We start from the raw sequence: 27,818 nt of genomic DNA on the forward strand, positions 1-27,818 counted from the left end.
GAGGATAGGAATAGACTTCTAAAAAAAAACTAAAGTAATTTAATTAAGATTTTGATTCCTAGAGTTTTAAAATGAAAGAGACAAATTCATAAAAGTAAAGTAATTAATTACGCTTACGGTTTTTGTAGCAGATGCCTAGAATTAATTTTCACCTGAATCATAATATATATATATATATATATTAAGTAATGGTCAATACACTCATCATGAATTCATGACTGACATTAAAATTTGAATAATAATTGAAATATTCATTAAGATGATCAAGTACGGAATCTGGTAGAGCCAGTCCGCGGTCCAATTATAGCCGTTGAATTGGTCAAAAGTTAAATTTTCAAACGCACAATCATGGTGATGATGTATACCAGTCCGCGAAACAGGAAACGATAAGATCGTAAACATTAAACACACACACAATTAGCATACGATGGCAATAATAATTAGCCAGCAGCATGTCTTCTAATTCAAACGTTGTATTTTTATGTTTTAAAAATTCTATATGTAATTATTTTTATATATTATTTTCTACACTCTATTAATATAATTAATTATATATTAAAAAATTAATATAATTAATCACATCAATAAAATATATAAATAAAATATATTAAAATGACTGTATATAATATTATTTTTTTAAAAATTTAAAATTTTTTTGGTTGATTATATTTAGTAGCAGTGTTCTCGTCCAAGTAAAGATTTCATGTCCTTAAGTATTGCATGAATGAGGACGTACGTACGTACTAATGATTGCCTCGTTTCATGAGTATTGCATGAGTGAGTACGTACGTACGTACTAATGATTGCCCCGATGAAACACTTTCAAGACTAATTTCTTAGTTCAATGCAACAAGAGATGAGAAGGATATCTCAATCATGAAAAAAAGTTAGGCTTCTTTTTTTGTCTGTTCCCGTGAAATATCTGGACATTTATGATTCTCAATGAAAACTTTCGGATAATGTTGTCCAAAGTAGATTACATTAATAATTGAAACAAGTAAAAAATAATAAAATTAAAAAAGACTGTAACATGATACACATATTATCAATCTAAGTTATAGAAATGGACATTCCAAGATCAATGACTCAGTTGATGATTAGGAAAATACCACCTCAGCAACAGAAGCTTCTCAAATATTTCCATAGAATCTGAATTCTGTTATTGGCAGCTGTTGTAAATATTTCTTTACCTACACCTCTCATGTGTATATCCACCTTATCCTTGTTCTATAAAAGCATCCATTCATAATGCAAATATATGTGGAAGAAATATACAATAAACTTTAGAATACTTCCTTTATGTCCATTCTGATATGCTATCAGAGCTGCTGACTAGCAGTCTCTTGATCCATCTCACACAATGGCCACAAAACCTCCCAATCTTTCTCCCATCTCTCATGTAGTGTCTATAAAACTCATTCCCGATAACTATTTCTCATGGCGAGTTCAAATCTCCGCCTATCTTCGAGGCCAAGACCTCTTCTCTTACATTGATGGTACAAAAATTGCCCCATCTGTTGCCCTCCCCACTTCCTCTATCGACCTTACACCAAAATCAAACCCAGAATATCTCTAATGGAATCGAACTGACCAAGCCATTCTTAGTATCCTATTTTCATCTCTCACTGACTCCGTTATTGGACATGTTATTTGTTCCAAGACCTCTCTAGAACTATGGCTCACTCTTGAGTCCATGTTCAGCTCCATTTCACAGGCAAAAGAATTTCAAATTCACTTCCAACTTACCAATTTATCCCGAGGTGAACAATCCATTTCTGAGTTCTTTAATAAAGTCCACATGCTCTCCAACACCATGACTGCTACTGGAAAAAGAATTCATCACTTATTTACTAAATGGCCTTGGTCCTTCATACGAATCTTTCATTACATCCATAACCACCAAATCCGACCCCATCACCTCTCAAGAACTCTACCATCTCCTTCTTATCTAAGAAAATCGCATGTCTCATCTCTCCCGTATCAATTCTAGCTCCCTCAATCCTTTTGAGCCCTCTGCCAATCTCACTTCTAGCAGTTCCTGTGACCAACGAGGACGGCCCCCAAACCGTGGAGGTTGCTTCAATAGAGGCCAAAACCGATGCTCATCAAACAGAGGGCATTTTGCTCCTACACACCAACCCTCCTCCACCTACAACTCAAACCGTCCGACATGCCAAGTTTGCAATAAACCATGCCATGTCGCACTCCAGTGTTACTCCTCCACGCTCACTTTCTGCAAATTACACTGCTCCTTTCACCAACCCTGACTCAACATGGTACCCCGACTTCGCTGCAACCCACCACATTACACACGACCTATTTAACTTCAAAGTCTCCTCAGAAGCTTACGGTGGAACTGATCAAATTCGAGTAGGCAATGGCTCTGGCTTACCCATCAACAATATTGGTGAATCCTCTCTTCAAACTCGTTTTTCTTTTTTTCATCTTTCCAATTTACTGCATGTCCCTTCAATCACAAAGAATCTGGTCTCTGTTGCTCAATTTTGTACTGAAAATTCTTGCTTTTTTGAATTCCACTCTGCCCATTTTTTGGTGAAGGACAAACTGACCAATTCGCCCCTCATCAGTGGTCCTCTTCATGACGGCTTGTACCAGTTTCCACCAATGTCACCATCATCCGCTCCCTCCACCCATATTGGTGAAAAAGCTTCCCTCTGTCAGTGGCACAAATGCATGGGCCATCCATCTCTTGAGATTGTCTCACGCATAGTGTGCACCAATCACTTGCCCCTTGTCTCCAATGACTCTATCTTCTTCTACTCCGACTGCCATTTAGCCAAAGCTCACCTCATCAACTACCATTCTCCTCAAGCAACACTCGGACGAACAAGCCCCTCCAACTTATCTAGGCTAATGTATGGGGCCCGGCCCCTTTACTTTCCAGAAATGATTTTTCGTATTACTTATCCATTGTAGACCATTTCACCAGATTCACCTGGTACTTTCCAATTAAATTAAAGTCCGATGTGTTGCAAACTTTCACTGCTTTTATTAAATTTGCTGAGCGATTTTTTAACTCTAAAATCATTTCCATTCAAACGAATGCTGGAGGTGAATTTTGCCCCCTCACATCCTTGTGCAAATCTATTGGAATTTCTCACCGCTTCTCTTGCCCTCACACTCATCAATAGAATGGATTTGTTGAATGCAAATACAAACACATTGTTGAAACTGACCTCACCTTGCTTCTCAAGCATCACTTCCATTATCTTTTTGGAGTGATGCATTTGAAACTACAACATATTTAATTAACCTACTACCCACTCCTGTCCTTCGAAATAAATCTCCATACCTTATGGTTTATCATAAACCACCTGAATATAAATTTCTAAAAATTTTCGGATGTCTCTGTTGGCCAAATCTTCGACTCTACAATCATCATAAACTACTCTTCCGCTCCACTCCGTGTCTTTTTCTTGGCTATAGCCATTCTCACAAAGGATACAAATGTCTCGATCTCAAAAACCATCGTTTGTACGTCTCTCGTGATGTCACATTTGTCGAACACCTGTTTCCTTACTCTTCATCATCTGTCAACCCCACACAACCCACCACGCCTATTGTTAACCTTCCAATGTTTTCACCTTCCATCCTTGGCCCAGGCCCATCTCTTAATTCCCCCTCTCTCAATCAACCCCGCAACCCACAACCATCCATAAACCCACCATCTATACTTGGGCAAGGCCCACAACCTGCCATCAACCCACAACCACCCATCAACCCGCAACTTGCCACACAAGAATCCCCAGCTCATATCCACATTCCTACCCCTTCAGAACCAGAAATACCAACGTCTTCCCAAAGCCAACCACAAACTTATGCCCCAACCAATTCTAATCAAACTTCTCTTCTTCCTACTCGTTCTCAAATATTCACCAGATCTCATACAAATTCTTCCAAACCTCGCCAATTTTTTGATGGAACAATTCCCTATCCCACCAAGCGATGCCTCATATCCACCACCACCATCCCCGATCAACCCTCTTCTTTCTCTGTGCCCTCCAAATTTCCCGATTGGCGTCAAGCCATGTCCCACGAATATGGTGCCTTAGTTCAGACCCATATGTGGACCTTGGTTCCACCATCTTGTGCTACTAACCTTATCCGTTGCAGGTGGGTCTTCAAGACCAACTTACATGCCGACAGTTCTCTGGAACGGAGGAAGGCGTGGCTTGTTGCTAAGGGGTTTCACCAACAACCTAGAATCGACTACACGGAGATGTTGAGCCCTGTTGTAAAACCTTCAACAATTCGGCTGGTACTATCCATTGCAGTCTCACATCAGTGGCCTCTTTGACAGATCAATATCCAAAACGCCTTCCTCCACGGCGATCTGACTGAGACCGTATTTATGTATTAACCTCCTGGTTTCATTGACTCACAGAGACTGGACTATGTTTGTAGACTCAACAAAGCAATATACGGGTTAAAGCAATCGCCCCGTGCATGGTTCTCTCGATTGAGCTCGTGGCTACTTCAGTACGGCTTCTCAGCCTCACATGGTGATCCTTCATTATTTATTTTTCACCAAAGCAATCTCTTCATCTTCGTTCTCGTCTATATTGATGACATGGTAATCACTTCTTCCTCCCTTTCTGTTGTTGATAGTCTCATTATTGCACTAAAAACTGCCTTTCCAGTCTCTGACTTGGGTCGTCCATCCTACTTTCTAGGTTTGAAACTTACATATTTGTCTGATGGCATTTGTCTCTCTAAAAAAAAATACATCACGGATATTTTGAAGAAAACAAATATGCTTGAAGTTAATTCCATCTCTTCACCCATGTCGGCCTCTACCAAATTATCCAAGTATGATTACCCCTCGTTTGATGATGTAACTCTGTTTCGGAGTGTGGTTGGCAGCTTACAATACCTTTCACTGACTAGACCAGACATATCTTACTCTGTAAATAGGGTCTGCCAATTCATGCATGAACCAAAACTTAGTCACTGGACAGCAGTAAAGCGTATCCTTCACTATCTGAAACACTCTCTAAACCATGGCCTGTTCTTTTCATACAAGTCAAATTTCTCTCTTCATGCCTATTCGGATGCAGACCGGGCTGGATGCCTAGATGATAGGTGCTCTACGGGAGGTTTTTGCATCTTTTTAGGTCGTCACCTTATTTCATGGACCTCTCGGAAACAACAAACAGTCGCTCGGTCAAGTATTGAGGCCGAATAAAAAGCATTAGCTAATGCTACTGCTAAATTGATTTGGCTACAGACACTTATTAAAGAACTTGGTCTCTCACTATCTAAAGCTCCCATTCTGTGGTGTGACAATTTGGGAGCCACGTACTAAATTGCAAATCTGGTTTATCATTCTCGGACCAAACACATCGACATAGACTTCCATTGTATGAGGGATAGGGTTGCTGCCAAAACCCTTCAAGTGTCTTTCTGTAGCAGTAAGGATCAGCTGGCTAATATATTCCCTAAGCCATTAGTAGCAGACAAGTTTATCACTTTAAGAACGAGTCTCACTGTGTTTGCTCCCCTAGTGGACTCGCGGGGGCATATCAACCTAAGCTACACAAATGGACCTTCCAAGATTAATGACTCAGTTGATGACTAGGAAAATATCACCTCAGCAACAAAAGCTTCTCGAATATTTCCATAGAATTTGAATTCTGTTATTGACAGCTATTGTAAATATTTCTTATCAGGTTTATTTATTAATAATGACAGCTTCTCGAGCATAAGATTTTTTATCAGGTTTATTTATTAATAATGGGCAAATAGATACAATGTATGAACAACAAAAGTATACGGCTTTGAAAAAAGAGTATCCTTACCTTGAAAGCATGTTCCAAAAGAACTTAAAAGACAAGAGGTTGTACCCCATAAAGTGACCCCATGCATCATGGACAAAATTGAACAAGTTTGAGTACTTCAATTTTGAAAGGCAATGTTCTCCTCGATCCGAAGTATTATCCATTTTGAAAACAGATAACCGTTTCACATGGTATACGTACGGAACATACTTTATTAATGCACATATATGGTTCAACACCATGTTAAGCTGTTACTGCATTGCCAAAATTCTGCAAAATCTTTCAACTTCCAGTATCCAAACACACGCAATATCCAAATGACGTCGTTTTGGTGTGTGTGTGTGTATATATATATACACACGTGTGTGTGTGTGTGTTGGGCTGGTGGGGGCGGTGCCCCCTGCCCACCCCTCGGATTCCTGGGGAGATTTGAGTGTTTTAATTACAGTTTACACAGTAAGCTTGTAGAAATTTAGAATGTTGTAATGTTGGAGAAAATGCCAGATCGAACAATCCAAATGAACTTTTCTTTCTTGCCAAAGAGATCCAATATTCATTTATGAAAAAAAAATAAAAAAAGACCAACTGATTCAACTTTTACAACTCATAACAGCTATACCAATGAACTACACTGTCAACCTTGATGTTCATGTATAATCACGAGGCCACATCTCCAAGAAGATTAAGGATTCCTTGTTCACAGGCTTCAGATCAGAGAGCGCTTCACATTATCAGGAACATCTCATACCATTAATGCACATCTTGGTCAGCCTGCTGTTCATGCTATCTGCAAAACTTGGGTAACTCAATTAAGTTTCATACAAATGCATATAATGAATAGAGCAAGTCATTCTTGATGCATGTAATCAAGCTAAAGTTTGCATTCACATCAATCAACATGATCGGATGTGAATTATGCCATAGAGCCATTCCACACACACACACACAGAGTTCCCAATGGAAAAGGTGGTAACTACAGTACCGTATGGAGAATAGTTTTTACCCTGATCAACTTGTTGAAGCCTTCTCATTCTTCATGATCATATGGAATGATTTAGTACAATCCTCCTCCACCATTTCCCGTAAAATATCATCTTCAATCTTTTCAGCTTGCCAGCGAGAAGGGTCCTCCACAAATGCCTCACTGAAAATCATACTTGAGACCCACTCCTTCCATGTTGTCCTACGATACTTGTCTTCTTCCAGTGTTCCCATTGCCAATAGCTGATACACGTAAACCATTCTCCGCTGTCCAGGCCAAAAAGCACGGGCAATAGCCTGCTTTGTTTTGGAAGGGTTCCATTCTGAATCCAATAATATAACCAGAGAAGCAGCCGTCAAACTAATGCCTTCAGCACTAGCTGTAATGGAAGCAAGTAGTACTCTTGACGTCCTACCTGGTTCCTCAAATTTATCCATAACTCTTCCTCGTTCAAATAACTCTAAATCTCAGGAAAGGATCAAAACTTCTCTGCCTCTCTGCCACCTGAAGATATTCTCAAATAACTCCAGAAACAATTTAATTGGTGCAATGTTGTGGCAAAAGATCAGTATCTTCTCCTTCTTGACAATACGATACACAAGGTTCAAAACAAATCTTACTTTATACCCTTTCTTCAAATCAAACTTAGAGTTTTCAAGCTTCATGAGTTCCCTCGTACTAAAAAACTTGCTAGCACAGTCTGAAGTTTTGACTAACCAAGGATGTATGGACCCAAGGGTTATCAAAAGCTCTAACTCCAGCGGATATCCATGTATCTAGCCATTATCTTGTGCAGTTTCACCAAAACATCATGTTGTATATCAGTTGAATTCATTAATAAGGTGTAAATCTGTAAACCAGGAAGGCCGTCATTACTTCCACCTTCATGCACATCTATAAATCCATTCGTGGTATTTCACAACATGTTTAGGCCTTGCATCCTCTCTACTCCTATGTTTGAATCAATTTTTTTTGCAATCTTATCTAAGAAAAACTTTCTTGCTCGGGATTCTCTCAAATTGCGAGTTTTTTCCTTCTCTTTCCTTTTACTCTTGTATTTTGTGTCTAAAACCTTCAAAACTTCATTTACAAACATGGGTCTTGCTAAACAAAGGGTGTTAAAAGTATTCACAGAAATTCTTCTGAAATAATGTACCTGAAAGCAATATTCTCAGGTCTGTTTCAACTTTCATCAAAACCTGTCTCAACCTTGATTTTGTACTTCTAGGGTTGTGTCCTTCATCTAGTACCAGCATTCCTGGACTTTCCCGCAACACTTTATCCATAAATGATTAGTTGGTTTGTAATTAGAACTTGTTACTTAGATTTCTTAGTCACAAATGTAACTTCATTTTTTCATGAATATTGAATAGAAGTCTATTTCCCATTAAAAAAAAATTAATTAATTTTTTCTTGTAATTCTTTTGAATTACAATATATATTAAGAAAACCCAAAGTACCTCAGAGTATATAATTTTATATGTTAGTCACATGATTAACGTACGTACAACATTTGTTTAGGTCTAGGACCCAACTTTTTTGGCTCAAATTCGCTGTATATATAATCTAATTTTAACTGAAATTTACGTCAATACATGATGAATTTGAGTACGTACTGTGATATTTCATTTTGTGTGATGATCCACGTACAGTTTGTTATCTCTTTCTAACAAATTAATTGTTGACTAAGACAAACATATATATATATATCTGGCGCAGAAAAATTTGTTAGCGCGGAAATATTGGCAACTAATTATATCGATCTGTAATAATATTATTGATCGATGGCAATACATGATGATCGAGATGCCGCCATTGATCAGAATGTCCGTGCTCATGATCATTATTAATTAAATATATACAGTACCGTACGTACGTTATTAGACGAGTACTTGAAATTAGCTTTTCAACATGATCCTCATGATGATCAATTGATTAATTTATTTGTCAAACAAATTACATTAATATATATATTAATGTTAGCTAGGTCTGATATATGGCATTTGGTAATAATTTGTAGATATATATAATACATATAGCATTAATTCGAGCAACAATTTATAATAAATAGTCTTTAACCTTCATTAATTATAACTAGTTATAGCTAGCTGTGATCACCCGTGAATCCACAAACTCGATCGATCGGCCTACTTACGCTACGTACGTACGTATATATAAACCTTCTTGCAGTAGTACGTACGTACACTAGAATCTTCCTAAAATTAAATTATAACGGTACCGATCGCGTCAATGCATGATTATAGTAATTACAAACAGTAACAAACTCGATCGTTGAAATTAGTTGCCAATCAAACAACAAATACAAATTAGATTTCTCTTAATTCCGCCCTATTGAGGCAAATAATTCCTCTACACTTAACGGTTCAACACTACCAGACAGCAGCACTACAAAGGAAGAATATTCTGAAACGTAACACAGCACTACACCTACAGCAGAGAATATTTCTGTTGTAACTGATTGTTGATGTGTCTCACTATCATTGGTTCATGTAAAGGAATTCTTTGTATTCTTTCTTCCTCTTACATAAGTCTGAAGTGTATAAATATACCCATTTGTAAAGCCTTGAAGCAGAGTGAAGAATTACAACTTTATTTCCTGAGTCTCTGTAACTCTCTACCTTCATAGTTATTTCATCAAGCACATACTGTGCAAAAGTTCTCATATGGTATCATAGAGCGCCCAAGACCAACGTCCCCTCCATTACAATGGATGATACAGAAAACCCACAGAAAACACCTCCTCCCGTAATTCACCTTCCTCCTCCCATAAATCCCAACCCTCCCCTCATCAATACAACCCCTCCCCCGATTAATCCCATCTCTTCTTCAGCCAACCCGACTATAATTAGTTCCTCCTCTCACTTCATTACAATTAAACTTACCTTGAATAACTACCTCCTCTGGAAGGCCCAGATTGTGCCATTCCTTCGAGGTCATCAGCTTCTTGGCTATGTGGACGGCACCATCCCTATGTCGCCTCCCATGGTTAATAATGCTGTAAATCCTGAATACACAAAATGGGTATTACAAGACCAACTAATCGTTTCCACAATTAATGCCTCTTTGTCCGATACGGTTCTTGCACAAGTGCTCTCCTGCGCAACCTCTTCTGCGATTTGGACCACTTTGGAGAATTTATTTTCGGCTCACTCGTCTGCTCACATAATGCAAACCAAATTCCAGCTCGCCACTTTGAAAAAGGGCTCCTCTACTATAACTGAGTATTTTCACGAAGTTACCACTCTTGTTGCTACTCTTAGTGCCGCTGGCCATCCTTTACCAACATCTGAATTCACCATCTACCTATTGGCTGGCTTAGGCTCTGATTATGAGTCTCTTGTGACCTCACTTACTACTCGGCCCGATCCCTTGTCCACCTCTCAAATTTACAGTTATCTTCTGAACCATGAGTCCCGTATTTCACACCAGACCAATGCTCTTCTCTCACCCACCTCCCTTACTGCAAACAATACCACCACACCGCACACCCATACATCCACTTCTTTTCCCCATCGAGGACGCGGCTCCAACTCTCGTGGTCATCGTGGCCGTAGCTTTCATACTGGTGGAAACTCTTCTCCTCGTCCACCCAATTCTCGCCCTGTGTGTCAATTGTGCAACAAGCCCGGCCACACTGTCCTCACCTGTTATTTTCGTTTTGATCACTCCTACCAAGCCCCACCACCCTCTTCTTTCTCTGCCAACCTCACGGCCATGAACCCAGCACTTTCTTCCAGCTCTTGGTTCCCCGATACGGCTGCCACGAATCATTTTACACCTGATCTCTCTAATCTTCAGTTCAATGTTGCAGGTTATCAGGGCACTGATCAGGTCAGCGTTAGAGACGGTTCCTCCCTCCCCATCCATCATACTGGTTCTGCTCACCTTTCCTCTCCCTCTCACAATTTTTTTCTCCATAAAATTTTTCATGTTCCTTCTATCACCCGTAATCTTCTTTCTGTACGTCAATTTTGTATTGATAATCCAGTTTATTTTGAATTTCATGCTCATACTTTTTTTGTGAAGGATTTGAAAACTCAGGTGGTACTCTTCCAAGGCCACGTTGAAGATGGTCTCTATACGCTGCCTTCTGGTGTTACGGCTCCTTCTCCGTCCAACCCCATCTCTCCTCAACTCTGTCTTACTGAGCGAACCACACCTGCCATCTGGCACTCTCGTCTTGATCACCCGTCAGTACACACTACAGACTTTACAATAAAACAGTTTCGGCTCCCTGTTACAGCGTCCACCAATGTCTCTCCACCATGCTTCGCTTGCCCTCAAGCTAAAACTCATGCACTTCCGCATCCACGCTCTCCTTCCCGATCTACTGCACCTTTTAATCTTTTATTTTTGGACGTATGGGGGCCGGCGCCTGTGCCATCCTCCTCTGGATGTAAATTTTATCTCAGTATTGTCGATGATTATTCTAAGTACCTTTGGTGTTTTCCTCTACAATCTAAGTCCGATGTGATCATCTTCTTCACCGCTTTTCTCGCACATGTTTCAAATTACTTTTCTTCTAAAATTCGAGAAATACAAACCGATGGGGGTGGGGAGTTTCAGCCCTTAAAGAAATTATGCCAAACTCATGGAATAATTCATCGCGTCTCCTGCCCCTACTCCCATGCTCAAAATGGTACAATCGAACGGCGTCATCGCCAAATTGTTGAGACTGGGCTCTCCTTGCTAGCCCACGCCTCAGTTCCTCAACGCTTTTGGGCTGAATCTTTCCTCACGGCAGTCTATTTAATCAATCGACTCCCTACACCCATTCTTCATAACATATCGCCCTTTCAAGTTCTTTTTAAAAAATTACCTGATTACAAATTTTTAAAGACTTTTGGGTGCCTCTGTGGGCCCAACCTCCAGCCCTTTAACTGCCATAAAATGGATCTACGATCCAAACCTTGTGTTTTTATGGGTTACAACCCAAATCATAAAGGCTATATCTGTCTCCATATACCCACCGATTGAATCTATATTTCCCGGGACGTACAGTTTCATGAGACCAGCTTTCCCTTTGCCTCTATCTCTTCCGAGCCTCATCCTAATTCTTCCACTCGCAGCCCATCCATGACTCTGCCAATCCCTCCCCCCTCACTTATTCCAACTTCCTCTGGACCAACTCTCCCCCCATCCTTACACACGACTCACGATCAGCCCATTTCTACTTCTCAAACTCTATCCACTTCTTCTACTCCAGCTCAGCCCACTCCACACACTACCGATCCACCCACTTCCCCAACCCGGCCTTCCATCCCTTCGAATACCTCTGGAACATCACACAGCAGTCCTCTCTCCTCTAGGGATTTTTCTTCGCACCCCACGCTCCCTGCACTGCCATCCCCTGCGTCCTCAACGTCTCCCTCTTCCATCTCACAACCTCACCATTCCATGACCACACGATCTCGGAATAACAGCCGCTGCCCTCTCCAATGGACTGACGGCACTATCGCATGGCCACCAACAAAACCTTCCCTTCATCACACCGACACCTTCTCTTCAAATGTTCCAGAGGAACCCTCCTCCTTCACCGAGGCCTCCAAACACCCTGAGTGGCGTGAATACGATGGCCCTCGAATTCCAAGCTCTCCTCCTTAACTAAACCTGGGATTTAGTTCCCTTTTCTCCTGCTCTGAACGTTCTTGGTTCAAAGTGGGTCTTGAAAACTAAAAGACGTGCCGACGATACCCTTGAAAGCCGCAAGGCCCGGCTTGTGGCCAAGGGCTTTCACCAACACGCCAGCGTCGACTTTTCTGAGACATACAGCTCAGTTGTGAAACCTGTAACGATTCGTCTCATTCTCTCCATTGTCGTTTCCTCTCAGTGGCCGTTACACCAGTTAGACGTTCAGAACGCCTTCCTTCATGGGGACTTGGAAGAGGCTGTTTATATGCAGCAGCCGCTAGGCTTTACAAATCCGAATTGTCCACAGCATCTCTGTAAGTTGCGTAAATCCTTGTATGGTCTCAAACAAGCCCCTAGGGCCTGGTTTTCTAAGCTCAGTAGCAAGCTTCTGTCCTTAGGATATATTGCATCTAGATCCGATACATCCCTATTTATTTTCTCAAATAATGTTGACTCAGTCTTTGTTTTGATATACGTAGATGACATAATCGTCACAGGCTCGAGTCCCACTCCTATTTCTCAATTCATTTCTGCTCTGAAAAATTCCTTTCCAATTAAAGAACTGGGTGATTTACATTATTTCTTAGGAATCGAAATTTCTCGATCCTCCAATGGACTGTGCATGACCCAATCTAAATACATTCATGATCTCTTGAAAAAAACGAACATGCATGAAGCTAAGCCTGTTTCCACTCCCATGTCATCCTCTGTTAAGCTCACGACAACTGACGGACCATCCTTTGAGGATCCTTAGTTATATCGTAGCACTGTTGGCAGTCTTCAGTATCTCTCATTTACACGTCCTGATATTTCTTTTGCCGTCAACAGAGTATGTCAATATATGCACTGTCCTCGTCTTCCCCATTGGCAGGCCGTCAAACGCATTTTGCGTTATCTTCGTCTCACATCTAATTTTGGTCTGCATTTCTCTCACAAGTCTTCCTTTAATTTATCTGTCTTCACCGATGCTGATTGGGCTGGTTGCCCTGATGATTGCAAAGCCACTGGAGGTTACTGTGTGTATTTTGGTTCTAACTTGGTCTCATGGGGTTCCAAAAAGCAACCTACTATTGCTCGTTCCTCGACTGAAGCTGAATACAAAGCTGTTGCTAATACAACCTGTGAGATACTTTGGATTCAATCCCTGCTTAGTGAGTTAAAAATTTTTCTAGCCAACCCACCCACCTTGTGGTGTGGTAATCTTGGTGCAACCTATTTAGCAGTTAACCATGTCCTACACTCTCGCACTAAACATGTGGCTTTAGACTACCACTTTGTTCGCGAACGAGTCGCTGCCAAGACCCTTCGGGTATCCTTTGTTTCCAGCAAGGATTAACTTGCTGACATTTTTACAAAGCCACTTTCCACTGCTCAGTATTCCCTTATGCGATCAAGCCTCAATGTTTCTCCAATGACGCTTGCCTCGAGGGGGGCTATTGAGGCAAATAATTCCTCTACACTTAACGGCTCAACACTACCAGACAGTAGCACTACAAAGGAAGAATATTCTGAAACGTAACACAGCACTACACCTACAGCAGAGAATATTTCCGTTGTAACTGATTGTTGATGTGTCTCACTATCATTGGTTCATGTAAAGGAATTCTTTGTATTCTTTCTTCCTCTTACATAAGTCTGAAGTGTATAAATATACCCATTTGTAAAGCCTTGAAGCAGAGTGAAGAATTACAACTTTATTTCCTGAGTCTCTGTAACTCTCTACCTTCATAGTTATTTCATCAAGCACATACTGTGCAAAAGTTCTCATACGCCCTTCTTGTTATCTTTATAACTGTCAAAACTGCCTGCCTAGCTAGCTACAATTTTGAAATATCATGCCTCATGAGTACTACTACGTAAGTAATATTTAAGAGATTGGAATAATAAGAAATCCCTATCAATTAATTACGTACAATGTCCAATATCCTAAGCATTTATAATGTCAGTACCGTTTCTAGGCAAGAGGAAAGCTGGAAAGCTGCTTCTCATGATCATAATCGGCAATTGATGATCGTTTGTGAAAAAAATATCCAGAATAATGTTAGGTCCAACGGCATTTGGATGGGAGATAATCCCCTTGCCCACATCTTTCCTTCGTTGTTGCTCCAAGGGACATTGGCCTTCGTTGCGTGCCGAGCTATATTCTACTTTGTTCTTCGGCCACTAAAACAACCCAAATTTGTCTGCTCTATCTTGGTATGCTTCTGATTGGAATTAATACTTATTCTTTTCCGGCTCATCGTGATGATATATATATATATATGCTTAATTATATATGATCGATCTAGCTAGCTAGCTTAATTCATGTTATGTACTCAACGTACAGGGTGGTATTCTTTTGGGGCCTTCTATTCTAGGGCAGAAACATGTAATTGGAGAAAGATTGTTCCCACCGATGGAGATGATGGTGTTAGAGACTCTATCTGCAATTGGGGAAATGTACTTCAATTTTCTTATTGCAGTGAAAGTGGATTTTTCAAGGGTTTTAAGTACAAATAGGAAGGCATGGAGCGTTGGTGCAACAAGCTTCGCGCTTCCTTTTCCCATTCTCTTGTTCCTATTGGTCACGTGTATAAAGTACATTGGAGTGCCACGGAACATTTTCTGTTTTACTGTGGCCACTTTTGTATCTGCATCCTATATCCCAGCTATTGCCAATGCCTGGGAAGAACTCAACCTCGTAACTTCTGAGTTCGGCCTACTTACCTCTTCCTGCGCATTCGTCCATTCTCTCATCCTTTGGTTCTTGATGCCCCTCTCCCTAGTCATAGCCCAAAAAACCCTTGACAAATCAATCGCCGCAACTCTTTCCTTTTTTGCTTTGGCACTCTTCACATTCCTTGTGGTCCGTCCGACAATAGTTTGGATTATCAAGAAAACGCCACAAGGGGAACCCGTTCGTGAAGTCTTTGTTGTATTAACACTAATTGGAGTTTTAGTCATGGGATGTCTCACTGACATTGTGGGCCTTAGTTTGAATCTTGGCGCTGTACTGTTTGGGTGTATAATACCTGAGGGACCGCCTCTGGCTTCCATTTTAGTAGAGAAGTCGGAGGCGTTTGTGTCTGATATCCTGATGCCATTATGGTATTTTCGTGTTGGCATAGAAATGGATGTGCATTCCATTTATAATTGGAAGGCCTTTGTCATTTTCCATTGTATCCTTTTGGTAGCGTACTTTGCCAAGTTTGTGGGATTGCTCCTGGCTTCACTGTCATTCAAAATTAGACCAAGACATGCTGTCCTACTCGGCCTAATTATGAATTGTAAGGGCCCAATAGATGTCATGGCTTTTTTCCGATGGAAGGTTGACAAGGTACGTACGTCGATCGGTATATATGTTAGATTTTTTTTTTAATTCTATTATTTCTTTCTTAATTTCCTTTTATATAATTAATTAACTCCTTTTGGATTATTTCATTTATGTTTAGTAAAAAAGATAATAAAATATACGGATTTATAAGGTGATCATGATCAGTAATATTGGTCATGATCATGTGATAATTTCCTCAATCTTTTTTCTATTTTTTTTTTTTTTAAGTTCTCTCACTTTGTCAATTTCTTTGTTAAGGTAGCAAAATCTATATAATATAGTATCTAGCTAATTAATTTCATGTGTTATTGTGATCAATATTGCAGCATGTACTTGATGACCAATCTTATTTTGTATTGGTGTCGTCCGCGTTGGCCATGACCGCATTTGTAACACCATTGGTAGAAATGTTTTACAGGCCTCAGACATTACATGAATGGGCTTATAATAATCCCTCAAAAAACCCCCAAGGGTTGAGACCAATCCAAAACACATCGCGTAACTCAAAGTTTCCGATTATTTGTTGCATCCACAATGAGGAAAACGTGCGCAGCATCATCACCCTCCTCGAGGCCTCCAACCCCACTGAAGCAAGCCCTATTTGTGTCTACGTAATCCACCTTATGGACATCCTCGGTCGAGCCGTTCCACTTGTTATCACTACAACAAAAAACATTTTTTGGGATGAAAATTTTCGTCCCAAGATATATAAATTTCATTCCGAAAGATTTTTTGAGACGAAAAAATTTCGTCCCAAGGTCATCCCAACATCACTGTCCCAGAAGATATATTGGGACGAAAATCACAATTTCGTCCCAAAATATATCTTTTGGAACGATTTTGAAATTGACCGTTCGATACCGTTCGAACGATGACTTTTTTTGTCACGGTTAAAATTCGTTCCAGAATGGCGTTCGAATGCTTCTCAGTTACCGTTCGAACGTTAATGTATCTTTTGAACGGTTATCAAGATACGTTCAAACGATCAATAGAATTACGTTCGAACGTTAGAGGAACAGATCGAACGGTGCTGATCAACGTTCGAACGGTGATGATCAACGTTCGAACGGTGACGATCAACGTTCGGTTATGATTAACGTTCGAACTCTATGGTAATGACCTGCGTTTGAACGTTTTTTGAGCATCTAGTATCGTTCGAACGGTTTGGTCATTAATGTTTGAACGGTACATTATCGTTTGAACGCCCTACCCATTAATGTTCGAACATAACACGGTCGTTCGAACGGATATTATTTTGATTAAAATCAATAATTATAAAAAAAAATTAAGTAGACATCCATAATATTTGAAAAACATAAATTAGGAACTGTTTAATTACTCACAAAAGTTTTATAATAAGTGTGAAGAAATAAATAACCATGATATTAGCATTATACATAATTAGATAATGTCATAAGCTAGACGTAAAAAACTATCAGTTGGTTGGAGGCCTGTACTGTTGCATTTGGAGTTGCATATCTCTCCTGAACTCTGCTTGTTCTTCTTCATGTTGTTTGAGGCGCATTTCCATGTCTCCTTGTCTCGCCAATTGAGCCTCTAACTCTTGTTGTTTTGCAACCAATTCTTCAATAGAACATGTATCAAACAAACAATGCAAGATATGTTAATTAAGTATTTATATTATTAAATAATTAGATAGTTGTTTTATATCTTTCAAAATATTTTATTAATTATAACTATTTGTATTTTAATTAACATTTTAGTTAATAATTATAACTATTTGTATTGTAATTAACATTCTAGTTAATAATTATAACTATTTGTATTGTAATTAACATTCATTTTATTAATTATAATTCGGAATTTATATTTTAATTCAAATTCATTTGATTACTTTTAACTTTTAAGTATTTAAGTATTATTAAATCTAGATTATTTGTATTTTATTTAAAATTCATTTTATTAATTCAAAGATTAAGTATTTTTGTGTTATTAAAACAAAACTATTTGTATTAACCTATAGTTGAATAATTCAACTATTAAATATTTAAGTATTATTAAATTTTAGATGATTTGTAATTGAATTCATTCTCATTTGATTACTTTAATCTTTTAAGTATTTAAGTATTATTAAATGTAGATTATAAATAATTAATTTTTAATTCAATTCCTGCATTTAAAGTATTAATTATTTTAATACTGACCAACATAACGTTCAAACGGTGCTAGTCACCGTTCGATCTAAGGACATACGTTCGAACGGCACACGAGTACCGTTCGAACGGATTAATTCCAGATTACAGTCGTCTTCAACCTCCGAAAACCTCAACATTTACAGTCCAAATTACATCAAAAGACAGCAAACTATATGACGAACTCATTATAGCAAACGAAAACACTTATATAAAATCTAAAATGAGAATATATTTAAGGAGAATACCTGATTTGGAGAGATAAACCGGAAAATCCACCCGTACCCAATGCCCAAAACTTAAATACTCTTCACCAAACGGTAAAAACAACCTCTTAATCCGAAAATATAAGAGATTGATAGAAGTTAGTAATATTTGAGGGCTGGATTGAAGAATAATGGCGTTGGTTGGAAGAAAATGAGCGTGGGAGAGATTGGAAGTCGACTGGAACGAGTGCGAGATTGTGAGGTTCTGTCGTGTAAATGTAGAACATTGACGTTCGAACGGTTATTTAATGAACGTTCGAACGTCAAATAGATTAGCGGGAAAATTTTCCCCCTCTAATTTTCACGTTCGAACGTGAAAATTACCGTTCGAACGTTTTCTTATACGTTTGAACGATTATTTTAAACCGTTCAAACGTCAAATTAAAATGTTGCTTATTGTATTTTTTTTACACTATACCTTTAAATATAATAACTTGTAAATATACTATAGTTTAGAGATAGAGTAATATAACTATATAATATATAATCAAACATATATTATATAGTTTAGTAACATATATAGTATAAAATATCATATTACATCTAGTATTATAGTCAAGTACATATATTAACCTATTATATATAACATATATATGGTATCATAACATAGGGTTATATGTATCACATGCATATATATATAGTGTTTATTATATTATATTATTATTATAATATTATTTAATAATAGGATATCTATTATTATATATAGTGTCATCTATACTACTAGCAATTAGAGTGTATTATAATGATACAAAAACTAAAATTGAGTATATATAGTGTCATTTATAGTGCTAGAATAGAGAGTGTCATCTAATTAGCCTATAACTGCAATATAATATGAAAAATATATTAAACAAGTCATGTAATACATATACTATTATATATATATATTAGTTAATATCACATATAATATATATGTTATATAAATACATGAACATAGTTTCATGTATATAGTAGTCTGTATTATATTAATTATACTATATAATATAACTTATACTATATACTATATACTATATAATATTCAATAGTATAATATATTTTAATTAAATATAATATAATATATACTATATATATAAAAAATTATAAATATAATATATAGTGTTTAATAATATATAAGCGCATTAAATATATTGCATTTAATATATTTAACAGTTAAAATATATTATAATTGAATTAATTATTATATTTAATATAATTAATACCGAATATTGCATTTAAATAACATTTATTATCATGAATTTGGATTAATTAGGGAAGGGTATTAATTTTCAGTTAATACGTTCGAACGGTATTAACTTACCGTTCGAACGGTACCACGTTCGAACGCTTCAAATAACGTTTGAACGGTGAATATGCATCATTCGAAGGTTTATAATTTACCGTTCGAACGGTTTGTCAATTTCCCTCCAAAATAATTTTGCCTATCGCGCCAATATTACGTTCAAACGGTAACAATTGAACGTTCGAATGGTTAATCATTAACGGTCGAACGGTTAACTTATTTGGGACAAAAAATTTCGTCCCTAAGAATAGCGTTCGAACACGTTCGAACGGTCTGGCATTCCGTCGTTATTTTGGAACGAAATTCAAATTTCGTTCCAAAATCTCACTTTTTGGGACGATTTCCAATTCGTCCCAAAACAATTTCGTCCCAAAAAATGATTTTTGTTGTAGTGTATCCCTTACAATAAAAATAACCTGAGGCAGTTTAAGTGGCTCCTCACCACCTCCTTCTGTTGACTATTTTACTCCTTTAACTTAAGTCCCACGTGGGTGGAAATTGAAGGACGAGCAAATTCTCAAGTCTATAAAAATGAGGTTTAGCCTCATGGTTAAGTGCACCAATCATATGCTTAGCTACTAACTTTTGATTCTAGTTAAATTCTTCTGTTGTCCATTTTTATAAAATAGGAAGAGGTGTGAGTTAATGTTTTGCTAGTGGGAAAAGCTTTGTGGGTGTGTTTGGGGTGAGGAGAGAAATTGTGTGATTGTAACAATTTTTCACATAGTGGATTTTCTTCTCTGGGTCTGGTAGTTTTTCTCATGTTTTGGAGTTTTCACGTAAATTTCTTGTATTATTATTATTTCTCTATTTTTCTTGTTATTCCTGCAAATGGTAGATCCTAGGGGGGTGAATTTGGAGGTCCAAATTCTCAACAATTGGTATCAGAGCCACTAGGCTCTTTTTGGAGGGTGGAGTTTTAGTGTGGTAGTGTGGATATGTACAGCCTAAAGAGGTTCTGTCTAGGAGATTGGAAATTTTAAGTGTATCCATTGTGACCCTCAAATCTTTCTTGGGAACTGACTTAGTGAGGTACTATTCATTTCTACAGTAAATTCATCAAAGCAATATCAGGAAGTAGGGTTTTAAATATGGTCACATTTGAGGTGGAGAAATTAGTTTACACAAGGCGTTGAAGGCAAATCAACCCCTGAAGTCAGCAGTGATACTAGCGACTGGTGAAACGGCTAGTACAAGGAGCGGATTCGGCAAGTGGCTCCAAGTCAGTAAATGGAGATAATGGTATTGATGTTAATATTGTGTCTCTCTCCATGAAAAAAGAGACATGTATATCCTCATGACATGCCACAAATTTTCAAAGTTGTCATGATAGAAGATGTGTTAATATTAGCGGATCCACAAGTTTGCACACAGACATTGGTTTGGCATTGATGCAGGGTGTGTGGTGGAAATTCATGTCGATGGCTGATGAACTTCCAGGAAAGCCAAACGTAGAAGTTACGTCATAATTTTCAGCAAGGTTATTTTCGACATGGGCCGAACTTAAATGCTTAGAATTGGTTTATTCTGAGTGGGTATGCTTTTATGGTGAAGCATGATAGCGGAAACTATGAAGATCTTCATTGAGGTGGAGCTTGGCTGTGGGACTAGTCAAAATTGCAAGGTGGAGATTGTTGATTATTTTGCTCCTTTAACTTAAGTCCCACATGGGTGAGAGTGAAGGAGGAGCAAATTCTCAAGTCTATAAAAATGAGGTTTAGCCTCATGGTTAAGTGCACCAGTCAAATGCTTAGCTAGTAACTTTTAACTCTAGTTAAATTTCTCTGTTGTCCATTTTTATAAAATGGGAAGAGGTGTGAGTTAAAGTTTTGCTAGTGGAGAAAGCTTTGTGGGTGTGTTTGGGGTGAGGAGAGAAATTGTGTGATTGTAACAATTTTTCACATAGTGAATTTTCTTCTCTGAGTCTGGTGGTTTTTCTCCTGTTTTGGTGTTTCCACGTAAATTTATTGTATTGTTATTATTTCTCTATTTTTCTTGTTATTCCTGCAAAGGGTAGATCCTAGGGGGGTGAATTTGAAGGTCCAAATTCTCAACAATTGGTATCAGAGCCACTAGGTTCTTTTTGGAGGGAGGAGTTTTAGTGTGGTAGTGTGGATATGTACAGTCTAAAGAGGTTCTATCTAGGAGATTGGAAATTTTAAGTGTGTCCATTGTGACCCTCAAATCTTTCCTGGAAACTGACTTAGTGAGGTACTATTCATTTCTACAGTAAATTCTTCTAAGCAATATCAGGAAGTAGGGTCTTAAATCTTGTCAGATTTGGGGTGGAGAAATTGGTTTACAGAAGACGTTGAAGGCAAATCAACCCCTGAAGTCAGTAGTGATACTAGCGACTGGTGAAACGGCTAGTACAAGGAGCGGATTCGGCAAGTGGCTCCAAGTCAGTAAATGGAGATAATGGTATTGATGCTAATATTGTGTCTCTCTCATGAAAAAAGAGACATGTATATCCTCATGACATGCCACAAATTTTCAAAGTTGCCATGATAGAGGATGTGTTAATATTAGCGGATCCACAAGTTTGCACACAGACATTGGTTTGGCATTGATGCAGGGTGTGTGGTGGAAATTCATATCAATGGTTGATGAACTTCCAAGAAAGCCAAACGTGGAAGTTACATCATAATTTTCAGCAAGGTTGTTTTCGACATGGGCCGAACTGAAATGCTTGGAATTGGTTTATTCTGAGTGGGTATGCTTTTATGGTGAAGCATGATAGCGGAAGCTATGAAGATCTTCATTGAGGTGGAGCTTGGCTGTGGGACCGGTCAAAGTCGTAAGGTGGAGATTGTTGATTATTTTGCTCCTTTAACTTAAGTCCCACATGGGTGAGAAGAGAAGGAGGAGCAAATTCTCAAGTCTATAAAAATGAGGTTTAGCCTCATGGTTAAGTGCACCAGTCAAATGCTTAGATAGTAACTTTTGACTCTACTTAAATTCCTCTGTTGTCCATTTTTGTAAAATGGGAAGTGGTGTGAGTTAAAGTTTTGCTAGTGGGGAAAGCTTTGTGGGTGTGTTTGGGGTGAGGAGAGAAATTGTGTGATTGTAATAATTTTTCACATAGTGAATTTTTTTCTCTGTGTCTAGTGGTTTTTATCCTGTTTTAGAGTTTTCACGTAAATTTCTTGTATTGTTATTATTTCTCTATTTTTCTTATTATTCCTGCAAAGAGTAGATTCTAAGGAGGTGAATTTAGAGGTCCAAATTCTCAACACCTTCAACTTCGTTCGCATTATGCGAGCCTTCACGAACTACTCTAGAAACTCCATTGGTCTTATTACCATCCATCCCTTCACCGTCATCGCCCCTTACCAGAACATGCACGAAAACATTTCCAAACTAGCTCAAGACAATCTACTCCCTCTCGTTATAGTTCCCTACCATGAGAACCAGAGGGCTACACAAGGTAACCAAGTCGCTAGCTCAATCCAAGTTCTCAATACTAATTTACAAAAACATGCCCCTTGCACCGTGGGTATTCTGGTTGATCGACACTTTTGTAACAGTAGCTCTGGCCAGTTTTCTTACGACGTTGCTATAATTTTCATCGGCGGACGGGATGATCGCGAGGCCCTCGCATATGCGGCTCAAATGTCGCACCATCCAAATGTGAGTATCACTGTGATACGTGTTATCTCACTTGATAAGAAAGATCATGACGAGAACGATTCCGAGTACGTAAAGATGGATAGGATGATGGACGAAGATGTGTATGACGGATTCAAGATGAAGAACGTTGACAATACGTGTGTGGTTTGTTGGGAGATTTTGGTGGACGATATTTTGAGAGTGGTGGACCCAATTCGTTCTTCAGGTAGACATTATGACCTTGTGATGGTGGGGCAACGGCATTCTGACGACGAAGAAATGCCTGCGTTTGCGACCAATGATGATTTGGGAGTGGTGGGCGATATTATATATGCTTCGTTCAACTTATATGGGGGTTGGTCGTCTTTATTGGTGCTCAAGCATTGTGGGGATTATTTTTAGGTATTTATTTATTTTGAGAAATATATTGTTAGCTAGCTAGGATTTATTATATATTTTATTATAAGTTGACGTGCCACCTGTAAATTAAAAATTAAAATTAAGGCAGATATCGCGTCAAGTTTGTATGTATGATCTCTGAATTCGATCTTTTGTTCATTCAGCATGGAATGCAAGATTTTCCAGAAGCTTTAATATCTAAGAATGCAAGTGCGGAAAAAAATAAAAAGAACTGCATGCGCGCTAGCTGCGCCTAAAACTGAAGAGAATTATAAGGAAAACCAGAGATCTGGCCGTAAATATTGAAACTCTAATAATTTTACTTTTGCTTATAAACTTGTTAGCACTTCACAAATTAATATTAAGGATATATATTTATGGTTATATAACTGCAAATTAAACTAAAGATTTTCCATTAACCATTGATTAATCCCGTTATTTTTGTTCTAATTAACGGACTTTTGAGAGTGGGAATTTCTTGGATTGTTTGTGAACTGATCAGATAGTACTATATATATGGGTTCAGACGTACATAAGTGGATGTTCCTTATGATCAGATCCATGTATGTTGCTGCTTCGATCTATACAATTAGTTCACGAAATGCAACCATCAACATTCAACAACCACGCGTACATTAATGTGCATTTTTTTTTTTTTAAACTATAAAAGACTCACGTTGGTTTCTATATATAGATATATTTCGGTGAAAAATTTACTCATCGTTTCTATAAATTATATTTTATTTTTTTTATTTTTTTTTTCTTATCAAATATATGATATTTGGATGAGGAGTAGAATAAATTAATTAATTTAAAAAGAATAAAAATAAAAAATAAATATAATATATAATGTATGGAGATAATAAATAGTAAATGTCAGTTGTTGCATGCAATGAATCTCGGACACTACGGATATATTAAAAAATTTCAGATCTGTCTTCAATATTAGCAATTTGGGGAAAAAACATCTGCAATAAGGAAACGCGCCGGGTCTATGGCTATATTAGATAGCACGTAAGTGTTGCAGCCACTTTACCATCACATCTAAACCCGCTTTACCTATCACAAAGAACAATGAAACAGAGCAACAAACGGTCCCCAAATGCAGGGAAAACAACAGAAAAATCTTATAATATAAGTAGAAAAATAGCGGCTGGCCCCTATTACTGGGCTTATGAATTTGGTGGAATTTCTCCGTAGATGATCTTTAACAAAGTGGCAGATCCGCCGGCGGAGGCTCTATAGTCTGCAATTCTCCAACTCCGTTGTCTACCAGGAACACCATGGCCAAACCCCAGTTGATGTGAACATCCAAGTGACAGTGCAATAGCCAGGCACCTATGCATGCCAAACAGGTGTGTCTTAAGCATGATCAGATGGTTGTTAAATTCATATCTAGGAAATTAAAATAAATGAAAGTATGTTGGAAATTGTATCTATCTGAAACATTTTGGTAAGTTTTTTTTTTTTTTTACCTGGATTGTCAGCGACAAATCTAATGACTGCCCATCCATTCACTGGCACTGACACTGTGTTCCTAAGAGGTGGATCAACAAGGTTAAATTTAGCCGTATCAGTCTTGGGATTGAAATTGCCAAACCCCTCCGCAATGATGTAGAAATCGTATCCGTGAAGATGAATGGGGTGGTTTTCAGGGGTGAAAATACTGGTGTCTTGTAACACGACCTGGACCCTTGACCCGTACTTCAACTTGTACCCCTTAGTCCCCGGAGCAGGTTGCCAAAGTGAGCGACTGACATTCCCCGTATAATCAAACTTTAGAGGTGGGTTTGCAGGAAAATCAGCAGTGAAAACTCCTGGTATGCCTTGCTGATAAGCTTGAAGTATAGAGATATTGGATGGGAGCACAAAAGACACATTGTTCATGCTGGCAGTGAAGCGTGTTCCATTAGGGCCCTGACACCGCCTGGCTCTGAAATTTCGTGGGCATTTATTGAGTCCTAGACCAATTGTGAAGAAGAGGTTCTCATCGATTTCAGTGGGGACTTCCACTTTATTGGGACTTCTGAAACTGTTACTGAAGGCAGTGACAGTAGCCGTGTCATTGAAAGCCGGTAGACTTGTCATAACTGGTTTGCTTGCTGCACAGTTTTTGGCAGCGCAAGGAGCGGACTTGTACTCGAGAATGGCTGTGGTGGTGGTGTTGTCGAAAGGTGCATTTGGGGCACTGGCATAGGCACGAGCAGCTATGTAGTATCGACCCAAGGGCTGGTCACCATTTATCAAAACATCAGTGGTTTGGCCAGGGCCTAGCATGAGGACTGAGGTAGTGAATGGTTTGGTGTAGGAGGCATCGGCGCCAACAACTCTAAGCTTGTGATTTGCAACCTTGAAGAATAGCGGTTGGTTCAGGGCGGCATTAATGACACGGAGGAGGTTGGTCTCGCCAGAGTCTATTGGAACTACGTAAGTACCTGCATACAGAATCATATTCATGCATGTACTAGGTTCTGATGTCATCTTCTTTTTGAATATATTCAAGATGGAAGCTTAACGAACGTACAAAAATGAGGTTAATTTTCATTAATTTATTATTATTATACTGGTGGGCTCAGGGAAAAAAAACAAGTGAGATTTTGATGGCACCTATGTGGTGAATGGACACATGATTAATTTGTTTTTATCATTTTTATCAGTTAGTTCTCTGCATGCTTTGGCAATTATTTTCAGAATTAGAATATATAGTTATGCTTCATTCAATCATTTTTTTATATTTCTTGTACATTCCATTAATGTGATTAGATAAAACAAATATTTTATATTAAAAAAATGATACAACCAATCATATTGATAAAGTGCGTAATGAATATGCAAAAATAACTGCATATAAAATTTTTGATATATATATATCTTGTTAACTATATTTCAACTTATAATTAACATGTTTCTAAGATATTATACAATTTCTTTTTTATTGTCAAGTCCTTCACCCTGGATGATTATTTTCCTACCGAGTAATAATATACACAACGCATTTTCATAACGTATTTTACAACAATATTGTAAGATGAGGGTATTTTTATAAAATAATGTTATTTTTATAAGGTGTTTTACAAAAAATATCACTCATTTAACACATTGTTGTGAAATCTGTTATAAAAAATATTGTGTAAATCATTTTCCTTTCCTGTAATGGTGTCCATCTCCAATATTAAATGGCTCATAATAATGTTTGGTTTGCAGATTAATTTCCAGAGAAGCAAACCTTTGCTGGAGCAATTGTAAAGATCGCCAGGTTGACCGTTAATGGTGTACGCATCTGACACGTTTGGAGCTGCTCCTGTCCGAGTCGCCTCCCTCACAACGTCAATGGGGTTTGTGTCCCACCATTCACCTAAAAATCATCGTTGTTTTCAAAGTTAGGAGCTTAATCGACAGCACAATCATAGTCTATATATCAAACATCCGGATGTCTCTTTTTTTTTTTTTTTCCTCTCTCTCTATATGTCACTATGTCTCGTTTTCCTGCCGAGAATCAAAGACACATACGTCAAATAAAGGGGCCGGGCAACATTACCAAGAAGAATGGGTGTTTCACGCTTTGGCTTAGGGAATGGGTATGAATCTCCTTCTTTAGGACGAATGATCAGAGCTCCATAAACGGTGGCTCTAAGCCATGAGCTATGAGCATGCCACCACAATGTTCCTTCTTGTCCTTGAATAGTGAAACGATACGTGTAACTCCCTCCTGGCCGAATCGGGCACTGGGTCACGAATTCTGGCCCGTCTGCCCATGCTGTCCTCATTTGCCGAATGCCATGCCTGTGCAATATCCAATAAGAAGCATTAATATAAAAGGTAAAAGGTTTGCCCGTTTACAAATTTGAACGTGCATAGAGTAAACGGATTAGGAAAAATAACCAAGCGTATGTATGTATGTTCACAAGCCCAATCATGCATGCAATACCAGTGAATGGTGACATTGTATCGAGCTTTGTTAGTGACTTTAACAACCAAAGTGTCGCCATTATTGACTTCCAAAGTTGGACCGGGATACTGCCCATTCACCGTGATGCTGTTGTGGGTTTTGCACAGCCTCTTCACTGGTGTCGCTTGAACCTATTTCATGCCAAACTTAATATCAGTATTTAAGATCAGGAAGAAGAAAGAAAGACGTGGGGAGAAAAACCGAGAGAAAACGTACGATAAATTCGTGGTGATGAGTTTTGGCATGTGCCAAGGTCGACATTGCTGAAGCAAAGAGAAGAACAAGACCGAATAGGAAGAAAGAGGACCGAGAATCGGCAAACATGTTGTAGAGGGCTCCCATCTCTGCTAAGCCGGCGCCTTTTGTTGTGTGGAATGGTCAAGGTGGTAATGCAAGCTATGAAGATTGAAAGACATGA

The 27,818-nt window shown here is 38.4% G+C and overlaps 2 protein-coding genes across 2 annotated transcripts; one reads left to right on the forward strand and one right to left on the reverse strand.

Annotated features, from left to right (window-relative positions):
- The first annotated feature begins 14,346 nt into the window (after nucleotides 1-14,346).
- Nucleotides 14,347-23,454, forward strand: LOC122301936 (cation/H(+) antiporter 15-like). The gene is made up of 5 exons (XM_043113284.1): nucleotides 14,347-14,628; nucleotides 14,759-15,748; nucleotides 16,072-16,398; nucleotides 21,722-21,777; nucleotides 22,635-23,454. The coding sequence occupies exons 1-5, from the start codon at nucleotides 14,347-14,349 to the stop codon at nucleotides 23,452-23,454; spliced, it is 2,475 nt and encodes an 824-aa protein (XP_042969218.1).
- Nucleotides 23,455-24,366: 912 nt separating this feature from the next.
- Nucleotides 24,367-27,811, reverse strand: LOC122301541 (laccase-12-like). Its single transcript, XM_043112938.1, has 6 exons — nucleotides 27,617-27,811; nucleotides 27,380-27,531; nucleotides 26,990-27,234; nucleotides 26,678-26,806; nucleotides 24,927-25,886; nucleotides 24,367-24,789 (listed from the first exon to the last, which is right to left on the reverse strand). The coding sequence occupies exons 1-6, from the start codon at nucleotides 27,740-27,742 to the stop codon at nucleotides 24,659-24,661; spliced, it is 1,743 nt and encodes a 580-aa protein (XP_042968872.1). The 5' UTR covers nucleotides 27,743-27,811; the 3' UTR covers nucleotides 24,367-24,658.
- Between the last annotated feature and the right edge of the window lie 7 nt (nucleotides 27,812-27,818).

The sequence above is a fragment of the Carya illinoinensis genome, chromosome 2 (assembly GCF_018687715.1).
Source record: "Carya illinoinensis cultivar Pawnee chromosome 2, C.illinoinensisPawnee_v1, whole genome shotgun sequence".
In the NCBI taxonomy this organism is placed as follows: Eukaryota; Viridiplantae; Streptophyta; class Magnoliopsida; order Fagales; family Juglandaceae; genus Carya; species Carya illinoinensis.